This window comes from Scyliorhinus canicula, chromosome 3, assembly GCF_902713615.1.
Source record: "Scyliorhinus canicula chromosome 3, sScyCan1.1, whole genome shotgun sequence".
In the NCBI taxonomy this organism is placed as follows: Eukaryota; Metazoa; Chordata; class Chondrichthyes; order Carcharhiniformes; family Scyliorhinidae; genus Scyliorhinus; species Scyliorhinus canicula.
In genome coordinates this window covers 267,525,581-267,546,680 of record NC_052148.1, presented here as the reverse complement: position 1 = coordinate 267,546,680, position 21,100 = coordinate 267,525,581, and the positions used below count along the sequence as shown (strand labels likewise).

Here is a 21,100-nt window from a genome sequence, read left to right as displayed (position 1 = left end):
CCATCGAGTCTGCTCCGGCCCTTGGAAAGAGCACCCTACTTAAGCCCATGCCTCCACCCTATCCCCGTAATCCAGTAACCCCACCTAACCTTTTTGTTCACTAAGGGCAATTTAGCACGGCCAATCCACCTAATCTGCACAACCTTGGACTGTGGGAGGAAACCGGAACACCCGGAGGAAACTCACGCAGACACGGGGAGAACGTGCAGACTCCGCACAGCCAGTGACCCAAGCCGGTAATCGAACCTGGGACCCTGGAGCTGTGAAGCAACTGTGCTAACCAATGTGCTACCTTCATATTTACCTTGATACTTCTGCGCCTCCACCGGTTAGTATTTTCCCTTTTATTTTATATTTTCTCTTCAGATTATTCCTTCAAAAACTAATCACTTCACACTTCTCTACATTAAGCTTTATCTGCCACCAACCTCTGCCCTTTGGAAGTTTTACACTGTTCTCCTCACAGTTCACAGTACTTCCAAGTTTTGTGCCATCCCCAAATTTTGCAATTGCGCCCTGTACACCTAGGCCGAGGTCCTGAATGTACATCAGGAAGAGGAGGGCTCCTAACATCGATGTCTGAGGAACTGCACTGTAAACCTTCCTCCAGTTTGAAAAAAATACATTAACGGTTACTGTCTGTTTCCCGTCACTCAGCAAATTTCATATCCATGTTGTTGATGTGCCTTTCATTTCATGAGCTCTAGCTTTTCACGCAAGCCTGTCGGTGCAGCACTTTTATCAAAATGCCTCTTGGACGTCCGTTCACACCACATAACAACATTACCCTCATCAATCCTCCTTTTCCCCCCGATCAAAAAACTGCCCTTAACAAATTCTTTAAATAACCTATAATTGTTCAAGTGACTATTAATTTTGTCTTTCTACTATTTATAGGTCCATAGAAGACTGTTGGATTCCTTTTAGCGGACAGTTTCTTCTCATAGTATCTCTTTGCTTCTTATATTTGCCTTTGCAATTTCAATCTGAACCTTCTATATTCAGCCTGGACCTCATGTGTATTATCCACCTGACATCTATCTTCAGCAAACATTTTCTCCTTCACCTTAACCTGTGTCTCGTTTGCCATCTGGGGAGTTCTGGATTTGTTTCCCCAACCTTTTCCCATCGTGCCTCATTTCTTAACCTCAGCCTCTTCTTCAAAGGTAACCTTGCCTACTGACCTTTGACTCTAATTTATCCGGTCAGATCGATTCTTACTTCATTGAAATTGGCTTTTCCAAAGTTAATTATTCTTACTCTGGATTGTCCTTTGTCCTTTCCCATAACCAGCCTAAACATTATGACACAATGATCATTGTCCCCTAAATGTTCTCCTACTGACACTTGGCCCACTTGCCCCACCTCCTGCCCAAGAACCAAGTCCAGCAGTGCCTTTTTTCTCTTTGAACAGGAAACACTCCGCTGTGAGAAATTCTCTTACACACTCTACAAACTCTTGTCCATCTCTGCTCTTTTATACTGTTACCATCCCGGTCTATATTCAGATAATTCAACACCCCTGTTCTAACTACTCTTCATTCTTGCACCCTTCCTAACGTTTTAGCAAATTTGTTCCCTCTACATCTTTCCCATCAATTGGTGGTTAAGATACTGTACTGAGCAATATAATTGTACCGTTTTTGTTCCTTAGCTCTAATCGATTTTGTCCTTGACCCCTCTAGAACATTCCCTCTCTCGCTCTCGAACACTTCAATTTTCCCCTTCATCAATACTGCCAGCCACTGCCCATCTTGCCCTTATTTGAGCAAGGTCTTGCTTTGAAAAACGTCCATGCATCATAAAATTGAAAGTTACACCCACTTTCCAAGTTTACAGCTCATCCTGCACTTATTTGGTAATTAATTAATTTCTTTTCATCAACAAAAACTCTCCTTCAAGCGGAGTCTTTGGCCAACAAAATATTTCTCCTCGTGAGGCTTCCTTTTAAAGACTGAAAAGAATGTAAAAGGTGCTGAAGAGGAGGGCAGTCATTCAAGGCATTAATCTTTCTGGGAAGATCAGATACAAGGAATCCAGACCTCCTACAAATGCAGAGTCTTCATCGTATTAAGCACCACACACATTTGCCAGTCAGTGAAGCAGACAAGTAAAAAAAGCAGACAAGTTCTGACAGAATGTGTACACCACTGGGCAGTGGCTTCATCCTGTCATTCCCAATACATTTCCTGTTTGCTCACTGCATAGAGACACACCATAACAAAGAGGGAGAGAGAAAGAGTGAGAGAGAGAGAGAGAGAGATAAAGGATGGAAGCAACACTTTGCATGGAGTCATTCCTTGCATGGCAACCACACATGCTGACAAATCATGAGTCACGAGGCAGCAGTAACGTAGACACTAACTTGGCCAGCATCTGTGTCTGAAAAGGAAAGAGATCACGTTCATCAGTAGACAGTTTTTTTGTTTTATTTCGTGTTTTGTCAATCCAAGCCTCAAAAGAAAAAGGAACAAATGGGTCTTGAGTGGGTGGATGGAGCGGGTACAATCCTTACCATCAGTTCAGGCAAGAGCCACGCTTTGGAATAAGGTGAAATTGCCTCGAGGCTAGGATCAACATTATCTTGCTCACTCAGCAAGCAGCAGACGCAGCTTCATGCAAGGGTGGCCTGGTTAGATTGACAGGAGTTGAACTACAATTAAAGCCAGATCAAACCCTTCATAAAAATCAGAAGGCGAGAGGTTTTTCTTTAAAATTGTGCGCAACATGTAGTTTCACAACAGGTCACACAAGCCAAGGTGATATTGTAAAGGTGTGTTTATTAGCAAGAGCGCCTGGAAGTAATCATCCTCCGCCTGGGAAGGATGAACCATTGCGGCTCATTATCACGCGACCAATATGGCACGTGCATCACTCTCTGTTTAAATTAAGAATTAACTTTGGTTCACTTTGAAGTTAATGAAAGGTTTATTCCTGTAAAACCATTAATTTAACGGCTTATTTAGTTTAGATCCTGAACGCAGGCCAAAGACTTATAGCCACATTAGCAGGTGTAACATATGCAGCTAAAATTACCCAGGTCGGACTATATATGGGATCAAGGCAGTTATTGCAACGCTAACGTTACACCAGCATCAAGTTCTCCCTTTGCTAAGCAGATTTTTATGGCATAGAACAAACATCTGAGGACAAGATGTGAACCAAAGCAATGTTAAGCTCTTCAGAAAATGTTTCTTTCCTGGAAATGTTCTGTTCAAAAAAAAACCAAATTTTTCGCCTCTACCTGAAGAACCAAAAGAATGGAAGTCATTCAGTCTCAAATTATTATTATTTTTTTTTGCGTTAAAAATAGGTCAAATTATCAACGGGGAAATCACTTTTTTGAATGTTTTTCCCTGGCCAAAGGATTCTGCGAGTGGCTCCAAATTTGCTTCAGGGGTCAATATATGGGAGGTCTGGCGCAAACAAATATGTAGAAGCAGGCCAGACACGAAGGGAGCGTTATGCAACTTCCACGTGCTTCAGAGCACGACCCATTTTTACCCGCAGGCTTTGCTGCCTCTGCAGGAAATCAGAGTGAAGTCGCTGGAAAAACAATTGCAGCTCAGATGCAACAAGTCATTGAGAGTCCCATTCCTTAACTTCTGTCACACGTCCGTCCCCCCCCCCCCCCCCCCCCCCCCCCCCTCTCATGCCTCGATCCAATTCCCAAATAGGGTAAATTCAAAAGTGAACAATTCTTGCAAAATAAGCAGAAGCAATGAATACCTGGCAAATTCTGGAGCGTGCTCAGATGGGGTAAAGTGCGAAATACAAACATTTTCAGCACTTGGCCAGCTAAGATAACTCCATGTGAAATAGGTTAAAATCATTTTAAAACTCCATGCTTCTGTGACCATCTTGGAAACCGAGTTACGCAATTGTTGAGGCACCTCAACTTGGGTCAGCAGTGACCAGTGACTAATCTTGGAATATGAATAGAATTCTCTTTGACAGGCCACCTGAGAGTGAAGTGTGTTGGCTGCTTGCTCCCCAGTCTGTTCCACAAGGTGCGTAGGAAGCCACCTACCCATTCTGCTGCTTGGCATCACTCTGCCCCTCTCTCAGTCCTCTCTTCTGTCCCTCTGCCACCTCATGGGCGTTGTCAGAGGAGTAGAGGTTTATGGGCGTGTTGTACACCTTGGGCTGCCGTGGGACATTAATGGTCGAGGTTACTGTCGTTTTGGCAGTGGTCATTGGCGGCGTGCGCCCATTGCTGCCGGCTTTGGCGCTGGCATGCATATGATGTGGAGATGCAACAGGCGCTGGTGGAGGAACAGTGGAATGATGGAGAGTGGCTGCCAGCGATGGAGGTGGAGGCTGAGTGAGGGGTGACGAAGCTGGGGAAAAGGGTGCAGGCTGGGGTGATGCAGAGGTGGGCGTGACTTTCGGAGATACTGAGGCTCCAAAAGGCCGAGCAGTCTTATTGTAGGCAGAGCTGGTTGCAGGTGGGATCTTTGGAGCCATAGGGGCAATGGATGCAACAGGCACAGTATGCATTAATTCCTGTGGCTCATCCTGAGCAAGATGGGAGGGGGGGAGAAAAAAGACAAGTTAGACACACACAAAAACACATGCAAACAAAGAAACTCATGCTTCATATATGTCCTTTGGAAATGTTCCCAAAAGCTCAATGCTAGTTAAAACAAGTCTTAAAAGTCCAATGATAACCATTGTGTTGCTTCAACGTCTGAGATTCCTCTGGGTTGAAATGTTTCCTCTAGGTTTTTGTTAGTGAATCACTGATTTAAACAAGTTATTGAGGTTGGGCATCAATTGGAAATTTTAAAGTGGGGGCTAATATATTTTTGTTCGGACTGGTTACTAATGAATAGGGAACGAAGGCAGACAGGTGAAGGTTCAGATCGGAAATCAATCATGATCGAACTGAATGGAGGAATATGCTTGAGGGCTGAATGATCCACTTCTGTTGCTATCTAAAGAGGCGAGAATGGTGCCTTAAATCTAATCCATAAAATAACTTTACAGCAGCTGTAAACACAGCTCAAGAAAGCCTTCCTTCCACCGACAACTAAAAGTATATATTACATATACAGGCTACTCTGTGGCACCCACAATGCCAAACTTTGAACGAAGTCACGGGGAGTAGGCGGAAAAGAGAGAGTCCAATTTAAAAAATAATTTAGTTGATATTAAATCTCCTAAAACTTAACCTAATTCTGTGGCTACTTTTACTGTGGCGCTTGTTCTGGATTCAGAAACCTCATGTTGTCAATGGTTAGGGTTAGGGTTCAGCCGGATTGAAACAAAAAGTCCGAATTGGAATGGTAGAACACTGGACGTTAATTAGCAGCACACCAATCAAGACCCGCAAAGGTTTTTTTTTCAGGGAACACTGACAAAGGACCACAGCCTGCCTGAAGCACATTTCATTCCTGCAAGGGAGTTAACCCACAGCACTCCGCCTGTACGTCACAAGTAGTACCCAGTACCACGGTGTGCCATACTACTATGGCACATCGAATCTTTCACATGTTACAAAGAAAAATAGGAGACCTTACTGATGGCAGCAAGATAAATGCCCTTTAAAATCCTGCAAGAACAGTAATACAATCAATGCCCTGTGATCAATATCCGAAAGAAAGAACAGGAGGGGGTGGGAGGAGAAGAGTGTTTTTTAGTAACACGAGGGAATGACGATCACTGAAATCGATTAAAATCCACAACGATACATAGGACGAAAGGAGGACTTGGATTTATATACTGCCTTTCACAGCCTCGGGATGTCCAAATGCATTACAGAAATTAAGTATTTCTGATACGTAGTAACTTTTGTAATAGAGCCAGTTTGAGCCCAGCAAGCTCACACAAAGAACAATGAGTTACTGACCAGATGATGGACCGCTAGCAAACGGCACAGCGGTAAAGTCACGTGCCCCCCCATTTAATCTCTGAGCCACTGCTGAATTGTGGTGGGCTCAGAGATAATGCATGCCTATTGACTCATTAATGAGCCTTACTGACATCCCACCTCCGCCAGCCAGGAATGCCACCTCGACCCCTTATGCCCTCCAATTTGATCAGGGCAAGTTCCCCCGTCGCTGGGTAATTAACGTGGGGCCTCTCCCGTAAATAATTGGTCCGACCGGCACGTTTCCTGCCAAGGTGGTCAGGATTAAATCCAACTCTTGGATGTCTCGGATCAAAGAATAGTCGTCGACCAGAAACGTTAACTCTGTTTCTCTCTCCACAGATGCTGCTAGACTGGCTGAAACTTTCCAGCGCTTTGTTTCATATTTGACAAATTCCGTTAAATTGTTCCGCCTATCCATTGAAATATTCTGCATCAAATCTGGGACCCTAATGGATCGAAACAAAAAAAAATGCGCCAACGGGTGAGCTCATTAAATGTTGAATCGCTGCTCAACACAAAGCTGACCTGATGGAAAGGTACAAATAAAAATAAGTGGAAGAGACAATGTAATGTTGGCCATTCTCTCAAGAAATCTCCAAAGCAATGGGGTAGATGTTACATTACAATTTAAATGTCGTCCGTTGCACATTACTGCCCCCGGGTCTGGGAATTTGACTTCGGGAAGGACATACAGACCTTGGGAGGAGTCCATCGCAGATTTGCCAAATGATGCCAGGGAGTAAAAAAGGCTTAATGATTACAATGAACATCATGGCTTTGAATTCCCTTGAATCAGGAGATTAAGAAGCAATCTAATTGAGGCATGTTAAATTGGCTGAGATTTTCTATTTGGCCCATCTTCACATTTGCCGGAGGAGACCTAGAACAAGGGGAGCATAGCCTTAAAGTAAAAGCTCGGGGTGATGACTGGAAGCACTTCTTCACAGAAGTGGAAACCTGGAGCGTTTTCCCTGAAAAAGCTATTGTGAATGCCTGCCAATTAAAACATTTAATGGGCAGATGTTTTGTTCGGGGTTATTCAGGACTTTAGAACCAAGGTGGAGTGACAGAGTTAAGATACAGATCAGCCATGATCTAATTGGATGGTGGAACAGTCTCAAGGGGCTGAATGGCCTCCTCCTGTACCTATATTCTTATGTTCCAGACAGCCACGGGTTTACATGAAGGAGATTTTTCTTCGCCATACCATATACCTTGCAGCATTAAAACCCAGTGCAAAACCATTATTGCTGGCTTCTGATCAACAGTTAAGATATATTGCTACTTTCCGGCTAACTGGATCTTAATGACAGGCACAATCTGCAAAAATCTTAGAGGGAGAAAGAGATAGAGAGAGTAGGTGATGCCCCAAGGTCTGTGGGAAGAAAATCAAGCTCGCATTTTTGTTCAATATTTCTTTTTACACCTGCAACTGGTTCCCCATAAATTTTATTACAAACCGCTGGAATTTTTTTTTTCCCTTAATGTTTGGAAGCAGACAAAAGATACTGCTGCAGACTTATTGGCTTACATCCCCACCTCCATTGGGAAACAAGCCGATGGTCAAAATAATGTGTGCCCTAGAGCCATACTGTGCACAATGTTCTCATTACAATCCAATTTTCAAGATATGGATCACTTGACATTCTGCACAATCTGCTTTGCATAATGAAACATCCATCAGCCACATATTGGCTCTCAATTCATATATAAAAAGGCATCAATCAAGACTGTTTCCAAGGCTCTAGACACTTTTCTTTACCAAAAAGTAATTAATTACCGCATGGACCCGCCACTTGGCACCCCTCTGAGGCCCAGCTCAGTTGGTGGCCTGTGGGTTGGGACATCACAGTTTGGAGCCCGTCTGCAAAGACCAGACCACCAAATCTAGGCCAACACTCCAGACGCACGACTGAGGGAGTGCGGTACGCTCACGCCATCTTTCAGATGGGGCGTTAAAGAGACGCCAACAGCCCTCGGAGGTAAAAGTTAGAGGGAAGAGGACGGCAGCTCTTCCCGGTGCCTGACCCAATTTAATTGGCGGCACTGTAGCACAATGGTTAGCACTGTTGCTTCACGGTGCCAGGGTCCCGGGTTCGATTCCCGACTTGGGGGTCACTGTCTGCGTGAAGTCTGCACGTCCTCCCCGTGTCTGTGTGGGTTTCCTCCGGATGCTCCGGTCTCCTCCCACAAAAGGAGGATTTGGCCATTCTGAATTCTCCCTCCGTGTACCCAAACAGGCGCTGGAGTGTGGCGACGAGGGGATTTTCACAGTAACTTCATGGCAGTGTTACTGTAAGCCTACTTGTGACAATAGAGGCTATTATTGTATTATTATTTTTAACCATCAACAAACTTTAACATATTATCGTGTTTCTACTTGTGGAAGGTAGATGTTTAAGTGTATGAAACATGGCAGCCAATGGCTACACTTTAAAAGGTACTTATCTTCGAAGCACGTTTAACGTCACAAGGTATTGAAAGGTGCTATCTAAATGCAAGTCTTTGTGCCTGTGAATTATACAAAATTTGAGTTCTGCGGGCAACACAGAGGCCTGGACTCAGTGACGTGGATTTTCTAGCACAGTGAGAATTGTTCTAGATTGTTGGCGAGACAGAATGTGTATCCACTTGGATGCCCAAGTGTCTTCCTCGAGGTTTATCCTTTGTGGCGACTCGTTTAAATCTTTGTGGGAAAGTGATGGCGGTGCAGTATCCACTGCTTATCGAGGGGATGAACATGCAGACACCATTTGCACTTTGCACGTGATGGCCAGTCAAATGTGCGCGGGATCTGAAAATCCGGACTGTCAGAAAAAGTTAAAAGCCTCTTGGGTTAAGGACAACCCTACACTCAGCAGACCGTACACAGTAAGAAAGGGCCACATCTCTACAGCGCCTTCATAATCAACGGGCATCCGAAAACACCTCGCAGCCAATGGAGTCTTCTGAAATGTCACAATGTACAGCCAATCACAGTGTGCAGGCAACAAAAAAAATCTAAATAGCCATTTGTCTTTATTTATAGAGTTTTCTGGGATGTGGGCATCACTATGAAAACCAGCATTTGTTACCCATCACTAATGGCCCTGGAACTGAGTAGCTTACCAGGCCATCTCAGAGGGGCAGTTAAGAGTTAACCACATTGCTGTGGGTCTGGAGACACATGCAGGCCAAACCAAGTAAGGATGGCAGATTGCCTCTGTTAAAAGACATTACTGAACTAGATGGGCTCTTTCAACAACCAATGACGGTTGTCGTGGTCACCCTGGCTGAGAAAGCTTTATTTTCCATATTTATGAACTGAATTTAAATTGGTGGGATTTGAACCCACGCCCCGAGAGCATTAGCCTGGAGCTCTGAACATTGGTCCAGTTTCATCATCACTACATCACCATCTCTCCAAGTGGGAATGTTTGCCTCTATCGCAGGTTGGAAGGTGAGGAACTGATGCTTCTGTTGTACAGAGCTGATACATTCGAGTTATACCAGGGTCTAAATTCAGAAGAGCGGTCACATAAATGTTTGTATGCTTTGAAGGTTGAGAGGTTTACCCAGGTTGAGGGAGAATATCATTTTCTCTCTTTGTGGGGTGGCAAGGGGAGCCAGAAAACGAGGACACACAGAGTTAAAGTTAGCGCCAGGCCACTTCGAAGTGCGGCACGGCAGCACAGTGGTTAGCACTGTTGCTTCACAGCACCAGGGACCCGGGTTTGATTCCCCGCTTGGTTGACTGTCTGTCCGGGGTCTGCATGTTCTCCCCGTGTCTGCGTGGGTTTCCTCCGGGTGCTCCAGTTTCCGCCCAGAAGTCTCGAAAGACGTCCTTGTTAGGTGAATTGGACATTCTGAATTCTTCCTCAGTGTACCCAAACCCAGAGTGTGGTAGCCTAGAGATTTTCACAGTAACTTCACTGCAGTGTTAATGTGACGCTAATGAAAATTATTGTTAGAAGTGAAATCAGGAAGCACTTATTCGCGCAGGAGGTAAGGAAATGTGGAGCTCTCCAACAGAATCCTGCGATGCTAGGGGTAACTTCAAACCTTCAAGACAGATTTCTCTGAGACAATATGGGGCAAAAGCAGGTAAATGTATCTGAGGAGCAGGTCAATCTAGATTGAATGGAATGGGTGTGCAGGATCAAGGGGCTGAATGGCCTACTCCCATTCTCATGTGAGCACAGTTTTCTGTGCAATTATTTTGGAGGGACTTTGTTTAAGTCAGTTTGTATGTCAACTTTAAAATCAATGACATGTAAAGATGTGCGCAAGGTTCTTGAAAGGCAAGAGCATTCAGACATTATGTCATTATTATTATAATTAAGTTTAAGCTGTAATTGACTTTTGGAAAGATTTATGCCTGGCATAGATTGGAAAAAATACTAATGAGGTAAGCCAGCCCTGGGTTTTACAATGGAACTTTGGCTTTTTGACAAGTTCTAGACTTCTTCTGTTGCTTCGGCACATATAGACCCATTCTTAAACTGAACTAGTGGATCCTTGGGACAATACGGAAGGTGCAGAGTGAACTCAATCTTTGTGACTTGCACGAATCAATCGAAGTGACAGCAAAGGACTCAGCGTTACAAAAGACATGTCCTCATACAAGAATTTGGCAGCATTCTGCATTTCATTGGGTGTGTGTGTGTGAAGCCGGAGTGAGCAAGTCACTTCTGACGCTCTGCGTGGGCAAAAGGGACTATTCACAGGTGAGCATGGTGAAGTGAAGTTGCTGTTTTCATTGCCCATCCCTGTTGCTATGTTGGCAGGAAAACCAAAGATACTAAGGTTGGCAACATTAACGTGCATTTATGACACACCTAGTAAATAATCCTAAAGGTGTTTCACTGGAGCCTAAACAAACAGAAGGTGGGCATTAGGACAGGTGACCAAAAGCCTGGTCAATAAGGTAGATACTAAGAAGGGTCTTGAAGGAGTGAGGCAACACCATTTCAAAAGAGGGACAATGGAGTTTACCCCGGCTTCCTGGGCTAATTTTATTCCTCAACCACCATCGCCAAAACAGATCATCTGCTCACTGCCATTTGTGGGAGCTTGCTGTGCACAAATTGGTCACATACGTTTTCAAACAATACGTCATAATTGATTGAATATTATGGGCGGGATTCTCTAATAATGGTGCTATGTCCCCACGCCGGCGTGAATATCGGCACCAACCACTCCGGCATCAACGGCCCCAGAAAGTGAGGAATTCTCACCACCCTCGGGGGCTGAGGTTGGCCCCGGAGTGGTTCCCGCAGCTCCAGCCATCTGCGAACGTCCTGCGCGAGTTTGCGCATGCGCGGAATGGTCGGCGTATTTCCACGCATATGCGGAACGACCGCCGTATTTCCGCGCATGAGCGGGGGTTCCCTTCTCCGTGCCGGCCCCCCGGGCAATATGGCCCCCACAAAACCAGCCCGCCCACCGATTGGTAGGCCCCAATCGCGGGCCAAGCCACCGTGGGGCCCCAACCCCCGGGGTCAGATCCCCACGCCCCCCCCCCCCTCCAGGATGGCCCCCGCACACTCACCTTCCAGGTCCCGCCATGTGGGACCTAAGTAATCCACGCGGGCGGGACTCAGCAAAACTCATCGGCCACTCGGCCCATCAGGGCCTGGAGAATCGCCGGCAGGGCCGCTGTCAATGGCCATCGACCAGCGTGGGTTTCCTCCGGATGCTCCGGTTTCCTCCCGCAAGTCCCGAAAGGCGTACTTGTTAGGTGAATTTGACATTCCGAATTCACCCTCACTGTACTCGAACCGGCGCCGGAATGTGGCGACATGGGGATTTTCACAGTAACTTCATTGCTGTGTTACTGTGAGCCTATGTGTGACACTAATAAAGATTATTATGAAAGTCTGTTAAAAAATATAAAAGTGCTTAAAGGTTGCCTCCAGTTCTAACTTGATGATGAAAAAGGCTTCGATCGGTGGGCGGGCTGGTTCCGTGGGGGCCTACTTTACTCCGCACCGGGGCCCTGTCGGGTTCTGCCATATTGCCCGGTGGCCGGCGCGGAGAAGGGAACCCCCACACATGCGCAGAAATACGCCAACCGGCGCGGAAATACTTATGAATAATCCACAACTCCGCCCAACATAGACCTGGAAACAAACTGCACCTTGTGTTTGGGTGAAACAGATTGACCCCAATGCTTAATTAACTAAGCATTGATTTGCTGTGAACCACAAAATTCAAGAGAGCGAATCTTTGAACTCAGGACGACAAATCCGCAGTCATGGGGACGCGGTGATTCAAGGGTAATTAAGGATGGGCAACAAATGATGGCCCCAGCCAGCGACACCCACATCCCAAGAATGAATTTTAAAAAAATATTTGTTGCAGTAATGGTATAAAATACCTGGTTTAAGATACATACAGGTAGTAAGTATGTCTGCTGAAGCAGTGATTAAGGGGTTGTAAAAGTGAGGTAATCATTGGTTTTAATCATTTATTTGTTTACAGATAAGATGGCCAATGGAACATTGTTTTGATTTTGGAGGATCCCTGGGGTGTAGATAATTTCTGAGGAATGGTGCTTAGTCCTGGATAAACAAGTCATGGGACATCTTAGTGGGAGGAGAACAAAGAATGCCTTATGATGTACTGAAGGGGTGGAGCCAGGCCTATCTGTAGTTTTGCAGTTTGCCATAAGATTTTAGTTTGGCAAGGGAGGGCTTCAGCTGGCTCCTGGAAGCTTCTCTCCAAGGTCTTTGCACAGAGAGACAACTTTGGACAGAGAAACGCAAGTAAACCTGATTGTGAACTTTATTTATAAGTGTTTTTTGAACTATATTGGTTTGCTTAATTGGAATAATTGCAAGCGCAGAGAGCAAGTTAAAGTTTTTCATTTTACTTTAGGGGCAGCAGGGTAGCATGGTGGTTAGCATAAATGCTTCACAGCTCCAGGGTCCCAGGTTCGATTCCCGGCTGGGTCACTGTCTGTGTGGAGTCTGCACGTCCTCCCCCTGTGTGCGTGGGTTTCCTCCGGGTGCTCCGGTTTCCTCCCACAGTCCAAAGATGTGCGGGTTAGGTGGATTGGCCATGATAAATTGCCCGTAGTGTCCTAATACAAAAAGTAAGGTTAAGGGGGGGGTTGTTGGGTTACGGGTATAGGGTGGATACGTGGGTTTGAGTAGGGTGATCATGGCTCGGCACAACATTGAGGGCCGAAGGGCCTGTTCTGTGCTGTACTGTTCTATGTTCTATGTACTTAAGACTGGTTTAAACTGTTACTTTTTTGCTAATGTGATTGATTCAGTGTTCAAATTAAAGTTTGTTTTAACATAAATGATACATATTGGTCAGTGTTATCACTCCTGGAGCGAAGTAACCTTTCATCATTGTTTACCAGTTGCAAATTGTTGGGTTTCTTCTCCAGGATCCTAACAAAACCTCCTGCTGATTACCACATACCATTCCTCCGATAGAACATAGAACAGTACAGCACAGAACAGGCCCTCCGGCCCTCAATGTTGTGCCGAGCAATGATCACCCCACTCAAACCCACGTATCCACCCTATACCCGTAACCCAACAATCCCCCCATTAACCTTACTTTTTAGGACACTACGGGCAATTTAGCATGGCCAATCCATCTAACCCGCACATCTTTGGACTGTGGGAGGAAACCGGAGCACCCGGAGGAAACCCACGCACACACGGGGAGGACGTGCAGACTCCACACAGACAGTGACCCAGCCGGGAATCGAACCTGGGACCCTGGAGCTGTGAAGCATTTATGCTAACCACCATGCTACCGTGCTGCCCATAGCTGGTAGCTGGTGAATCAGTACTCCTTCACACTGAACACCACTTTGAGGAAGCACCAAAGGGTGGCAAGGGCGCAGAACGTTCTCTGAGTGGGGATTTCAATGTCCATCACCAAGAGTGGCTCACTAGACCACAGTCCTCAAGGACTACAGCGGTTCGAGAAGGCAGCTCACCACCACCTTCTGAATGGCAACTAGGGATGGGCAATAAATGCTGGCCTAGCCAGCGACGCCCACATGCCGTACATGAAGAAAAGAATATGAGCCAAGGATCCGCACAAAAGGAGGCTTTTCAGCCCCTCGTTCCCATACTGCTTCTGTGCAAAGAGCTATCCAATTAGACCCAACCATCTGCTCTTCATCTATAGCCCTGCGAGTTCTTTTCCCCATATAAATAAAACAGGAGCATGACATAATGTAACAGCTACTCATCTTACTCCAAAGGTCCAGGGGCTCCCAATTAATACTTCAGAACAATAATTTGCTGCCACCAGTAAAATTATCTTTTTTCCGTATTTAATTTTGTGCGAAACGCACGCAACATTAGCAAGGGTAAAAAACAGAGCTAGCTGTTTTCTAACGGTACTGAACACTCCATAAAGGGACTCATTCCAAACCAGATTAGAATGACTTATTTTCTTTCACTTTCTCCCATTCTTCAATACAATACCAAAGAGTAGAGGACTTGGAGCTGGTCTTAAGGCATGCATTCCTCGTGCATGGACACTGGTTGTTAGTAAGAAAGGCGCACAGGCACCAGCATCGACTACCTGGGTGATCTCGGCTACCGCTTCACCTACCTTCTGGACGGTTGTTGCTGCTGGTTTTGGTGCAGGAGAGGCCCTGAAAAATACAAGAAAAGTCACGATCAGGTACTACTGGGGAATGACAGGAATGGTGACAACAAAACTCACTTTACATTCCGCCACACAAGTATGATCTTCTCCTACAAGAGAGGATCTAACCAGCTCGCCTTGACATTCAATGGCATTACCATTGCTGGATCCCCCACAATCAGCATCCTGGCAGTTACCATTGAACAGAAACTGAACTGGACTAGCCATATTAATACTGTGGCTACCAGAGCAGGTCAAAGCCTAGGAATCCTACAGCCAGTAACTCACCTCCTGAACCCTCCAAACCCTGTCCAACATCTACAAGGTACAGGTTTGGAGTACAATGGAATATTCTCCACTTGGCTGGATGAGTGCAACTCCAATAACACTCAAGAAGCTCAACACCATCCAGGACAAAGCAACCCACTTGATTGCTTTGCCTTCCACAAACATTCAAACCCTCTACCACCGATGAACAGTGGCAGCCATGTGTACCATGTACAATATGCACAGCAGGAACTCGCCAAGGTTCCTGAGGCAGCACCTTGCAAACCCACAACAACCACCATCTGGAAGGACAAGAGCAGCAGATATTTGGGAATACCCACCACCTGGAGGCTCCCCTCCAAGTCACTCACCATCCCGACTTGGAAATACATCGCTGTTCCTTCACTGTCGCTGGGTCAAAATCCTAGAACCTTCTTGCTAACAGCACTGAGGGTATACCTACACCTTAGGGACTGCAGCAGTTCAAGAAGGCAGCTCACCACCACCTTCGGAAGGGCAACTATGGATGGGCAATAGTCGCTGGCCTAAGAAGCGACGTCCACATCCCATAAACTAAATTTTAAAAAACTTTTGCAAATTCCAATAGGAATAAATCCATATCAAGAGCTTACCTAATGGATTGAACTGCTTTGTAAATATACTGCAAATGAAACAGGATCGGATGATGAGATTAAGTCCTAATTTATTGCTCCTTGACTTTTGAGATATTTCCTAGCTCTATCATGACATTAAAAATGACTTGCATTTCTATAGCACCATTCACAACCTCATGGCGTCCCCCAGTGTTTCACAGTCTTTTTCCTGTTGGTAAATTTAGCTGCCAATTTGGACACAGCAAGCTCCCACGTACAGGCAACATTGATCAAACCTGTTTCAGTGATGTTGGCTGTTGAATAGAGTACACAATTATTTTTCTTTTAAATTAAGGTGCAATTTAGTGTGGCCAATCCACCTAACCTGCACATCTTTGGGATGTGGGGGTGAAACCCACGCAGACACGGGGAGAATGTGCAAACTCCACATGGACAGTGATCCAGAGCCGGGATCACTGAAAGAGTGGTGTGGGAAAGAGGGGTTCCTTTTCATGGGACACTGGCATCAGTTTTGGGACAGGGGGGACCTATACCGTTGGGATGGTCTCCACCTAAACCGAGCTGGGACCAGTGTTCTGGCGAAAAGAGTAAATAGGGTGGTCAATAGGACTTTAAACTAGAGATTGGGGGGAAGGGAAAGTCAGGGAACCAAGAGGTGAAGGAATCAGTGGGAAGCGTAGCTGCTTAGGATTACAAAAAATCACGAAAAGACAGAGCTCAGGAGAGGTTACGATAGTCCCCATCTCACAAAATATGACACAGTGTATGGAAAGGCTCAGTAAACCAAGGTCCACCACACTAAGAAAACAAAAAGGGACAGTCAATAGGGAATTAAAGGTGCTATATTTAAATGCCCGCAGTGTACGGAACAAGGTAGATGAACTTGTGGCCCAGATTGTGACTGGCAGGTATGATGTGGTAGGCATCACAGAGACATGGTTGCAGGGGGTTCAGGACTGGCAGTTAAACATCCAGGGATTTACAACCTATCGAAAAGACAGAGAGGTGGGTAGAGGGGGCGGGGTTGCCTTGTTAATTAGAAATGAAATTAAATCAATAGCACTAAACGACATAGGGTCAGACGATGTGGAGTCTGTGTGGGTAGAGTTGAGGAACCACAAAGGCAAAAAAACCATAATGGGAGTTATGTACTGGCCTCCTGACAGTGGTCAGGACCAGGGGCACAAAATGCACCACGAAATAGAAAGGGCATGTCAGAAAGGCAAGGTCACAGTGATCATGGGGGACTTCAATATGCAGGCGGACTGGGTAAATAATGTTGCCAGTGGACCCAAAGAAAGGGAATTCATTGAATGTTTACAGGATGGCTTTTTGAAACAGCTTGTGATGGAGCCCACGAGGGAACAGGCTATTCTGGACTTAGTGTTATGTAATGAGCCAGAATTGATAAAAGATCTTAAAGTAAGGGAACACTTAGGAAGCAGTGATCATAATATGGTAGAATTCAGTCTGCAATTTGAAAGAAGGAAGGTAGAATCAGATGTAAAGGTTTTACAGTTAAATAAAGGTAATTACAGGCGCATGAGGGAGGAACTGATGAAAATCGACTGGAAGCAGAGCCTAGTGGGAAAGACAGTAGAACAGCAATGACAGGAGTTTCTGGGAGTAATTGAGGACACAGTGCAGAGGTTCATCCCAAAGAAAAGAAAGGTTATCAGAGGGAGGATTAGGCAGCCATGGCTGACAAAGGAAGTCAGGGAATGCATCAAGGCAAAAGAGAGAGCCTATAATGTGGCAAAGAGTAGTGGGAAGTCAGAAGATTGGGAAGGCTACAAAACCAAACAGAGGATAACAAAGAGAGAAATAAGGAAGGAGAGGATCAAATATGAAGGTAGGCTAGCCAGTAACATTAGGAATGATAGTAAAAGTTTCTTTAAATACATTAAAAACAAACGGGAGGCAAAAGTAGACATTGGGCCGCTCCAAAATGAAGCTGGTAATCTAGTGATGGGAGACAAGGAAATAGCTGAGGAACTTAATAAGTACTTTGCGTCAGTCTTCACAGTAGAAGACATGAGTAATATCCCAACAATTCAGGAAAGTCAGGGGGCAGAGTTGAATATGGTTGCCATCACAAAGGAGAAGGTGCTAGAGAAACTAAAAGGTCTGAAAATTGATAAATCTCCGGGCCCAGATGGGCTACATCTTAGAGTTCTAAAGGAGATAGCTGAAGAAATAGTGGAGGCGTTAGTTATGATCTTTCAAAAGTCACTGGAATCAGGGAAAGTCCCAGAGGATTGGAAAATCGCTGTTGTAACCCCCCTGTTCAAGAAGGGAACAAGAAAAAAGATGGAAAATTATAGGCCAATTAGCCTAACCTCGGTTGTTGGCAAAATTCTAGAATCCATCGTTAAGGATGAGATTTCTAAATTCTTGGAAGTGCAGGGTCGGATTAGGACAAGTCAGCATGGATTTAGTAAGGGGAGGTCGTGCCTGACAAACCTGTTAGAGTTCTTTGAAGAGATAACAAATAGGTTAGACCAAGGAGAGCCAATGGATGTTATCTATCTTGACTTCCAAAAGGCCTTTAACAAGGTGCCTCACGGGAGACTGCTGAGTAAAATAAGGGCCCATGGTATTCGAGGCAAGGTACTAACATGGATTGACGATTGGCTGTCAGACAGAAGGCAGAGAGTTGGGATAAAAGGTTCTTTTTCGGAATGGCAACCGGTGACAAGTGGTGTCCCGCAGGGTTCAGTGTTGGGGCCACAGCTGTTCTCTTTATATATTAACGATCTAGATGACGGGACTGGGGGCATTCTGGCCAAGTTTGCCGATGATACAAAGATAGGTGGAGGGGCAGGTAGTATTGAGGAGGTGGGGAGGCTGCAGAAAGATTTAGACAGTTTAGGAGAATGGTCCAAGAAGTGGCTGATGAAATTCAACGTGGGCAAGTGCGAGGTCTTGCACTTTGGAAAAAAGAATAGAGGCATGGACTATTTTCTAAACGGTGACAAAATTCATAATGCTAAAGTGCAAAGGGACTTGGGAGTCCTAGTCCAGGATTCTCTAAAGGTAAACTTGCAGGTTGAGTCCGTAATTAAGAAAGCAAATGTAATGTTGTCATTTATCTCAAGAGGCTTGGAATATAAAAGCAGGGATGTACTTCTGAGGCTTTATAAAGCACTAGTTAGGCCCCATTTAGAATACTGTGAGCAATTTTGGGCCCCACACCTCAGGAAGGACATACTGGCACTGGAGCGGGTCCAGCGGAGATTCACACGGATGATCCCAGGAATGGTAGGCTTAACATACGATGAACGTCTGAGGATCGTGGGATTATATTCATTGGAGTTTAGGAGGTTGAGGGGAGATCTAATAGAAACTTACAAGATAATGAATGGCTTGGATAGGATGGACGTAGGGAAGTTGTTTCCATTAGCAGGGGAGACTAGGACGCGGGGGCACAGCCTTAGAATAAAAGGGAGTCATTTTAGAACAGAGATGAGGAGAAATTTCTTCAGCCAGAGAGTGGTAGGTCTGTGGAATTCATTGCCACAGAGGGCGGTGGAGGCCGGGACATTGAGTGTCTTTAAGACAGAAATTGATAAATTCTTGATTTCTCGAGGAATTAAGGGCTATGGGGAGAGAGCGGGTAAATGGAGTTGAAATCAACCATGATTGAATGGTGGAGTGGACTCGATGGGCCGAATGGCCTTACTTCCGCTCCTATGTCTTATGGTCTTATGGTCTTATGGGATCAAACCCGGGTCCTCAGCAACGTGAGGCAGCAGGGCTAACCCACTGCACCGCCGTGCTGCCTAGCTGTAGAATAAATATTGCCCAGGACACCGGGGAGCTCTCCCTCCGTTTTTTATTCGAAGTTGAAATGCCAACTGAGGGAGCCACATTTTCCCACAAAGAGAACAGTGAGGAGAATACACGAAAAAAAGAGATCATGTTACTTCGCATCATAACTTTCTGTGGGTGAGTTTCAAAGCAAAAGTGAACTGGGGTCTGCAAACTGGTTGGTGTCAGCTATTGTGGATGAAAGCTTTTCGGCATAATGGAAGGCTTTTGCGGTCTGACAAGATTTTGGACCGACAGTACTTCAACCATCGTTAACTGCTTCAAACTAATATATTTATTTTTTGGAAGGTTTTGTTTACAAATGTTAGCCACGGATATTGAGGTGAACAGGGATCCATTTAATTTAATAGATATATTTTTGCAAGTTTAGCTATGGCGATGCCATTTTTTCCGAAACAGATTTTATCTAAAAAATAATATAAACCTCCGAACTAAACCCTCACAGTTGTCTATTTATAAAATCCATCTCTAACACCAGACAAGGTAGACTTTCTTTTTCCTTTTTCTTCTTCACCGATCCCCTGAAAGAGCACCGTACCTAGGCCCACACCCCAACCCAATAACCCCACCTAATCTTTTGGAAACTGCGGGGCAACCTTCTCATGGCCAATCCACCTAACCTGCACATCTTTGGACTGTGGGAGGAAACCGGAGCACCCGGAGGAAACCCAGGCAGACACGGGGAGGACGTGCAAACTCCACACAGACACTCGCCCAAGGTTGGAATTGAACCTGGGTCCCTGAAATGGTGAGGCAGCAGTGCTAACCACTGAGCCACCGTGCCGCCTTTTCAATTTAGTCTTTAATAAAATGTGGGCATCACTGTGTAAGGTCAACACTTGTTGCCCATTCTTAATTGCCCTTGAACTGAGTGGCTTGCAGAGGGGTAGTTAACAGTCAACCACATTACCATGAATCTGGGAGTCACATGTAGGCCAGACCAGGTAAGGGCTGCAGATCTCCTTCCCTATAGTGTATGAGTGAACCAGATGCATTTTTGCAACAGCTAATGATAGTTTCATGGTCACCATTACTGAGACTAGCTTTTTTATTTAAAAAAAAATAACAATCTAAACTCCACCACCTGCCTTGGTGGGATTTGAACCCATGTCCCCAGGCATTAGATTGGGCCTCTGGATTGGGCCTCTGGATTACCACGACACCACCGCCTCCCCGACATGACACAGCTGCAGCACAGGAGGCAGCCTTTCTGCCCATCGCACCTATGCCAGCTCTTTGAAAGAGTTGTCCAAATGGTCCCACTCCTCCAGTTCTAACCCCCCCACCCCCACCCAGCCTCACTATATTTAAGGAACTGCAAGTGGGAATCTTTCCAATCTGTAACCAAAGTGAAAATTTATTTAAAGGCAAACAGAAAATACCAATCATGTCTCAGCAAGGCCAACATGCTTTTCTCTCAAATAAAGAAAAACACTCAGAAAGATCGAGTTAAGCGGTCAGAAGAATGACTCATTTCTAACTGCCCATTTCCTTTAACTCATTTAGGGCCTCACGGTAGCATGGTGGTTAGCATCAATGCTTCACAGCTCCAGGGTCCCAGGTTCAATTCCCGGCTGGGTCACTGTCCCCGTGTGTGTGTGGGTTTCCTCCGGGTGCTCCGGTTTCCTCCCACAGTCCAAAGATGTGCGGGTTAGGTGGATTGGCCATGCTAAATTGCCCGTAGTGTAAGGTTAATGGGGGGATTGTTGGGTATACGGGTTACGTGGGTTTAAGTAGGGTGATCATTGCTCGGCACAACATCGAGGCCCGAAGGGCCTGTTCTGTGCTGTACTGTTCTATGTTCTAACTGCACCTTCATATCCTGCCACCATGTTGAGGCCACGCAGCCCTGGACAACATCAAACAAGTCCTATTGGAGGATATTCAGTCAGGCGGAGTTTCCATTTTG

At 45.5% G+C, this 21,100-nt stretch overlaps 1 protein-coding gene across 8 annotated transcripts in view; it reads right to left on the bottom strand.

Annotated features, from left to right (window-relative positions):
* Positions 1-21,100, bottom strand: part of pdlim5a (PDZ and LIM domain 5a) — a 292,715-nt gene that overhangs the window by 113,958 nt on the left and 157,657 nt on the right. For 4 of the 8 annotated variants that reach the window (XM_038792764.1, XM_038792763.1, XM_038792761.1 and 1 more), the window contains exons 4-5: positions 14,444-14,486; positions 4,031-4,518 (exon numbers count right to left, since the gene is read on the bottom strand). In XM_038792764.1, coding sequence (XP_038648692.1) covers positions 4,031-4,518; positions 14,444-14,486 — 531 coding nt within the window. Of the gene's footprint in view, positions 1-2,365; positions 2,383-4,030; positions 4,519-14,443; positions 14,487-21,100 lie in introns of all 8 variants that reach the window. The other 4 variants (XM_038792766.1, XM_038792767.1, XM_038792768.1 and 1 more) reach the window with 2 other exon arrangements.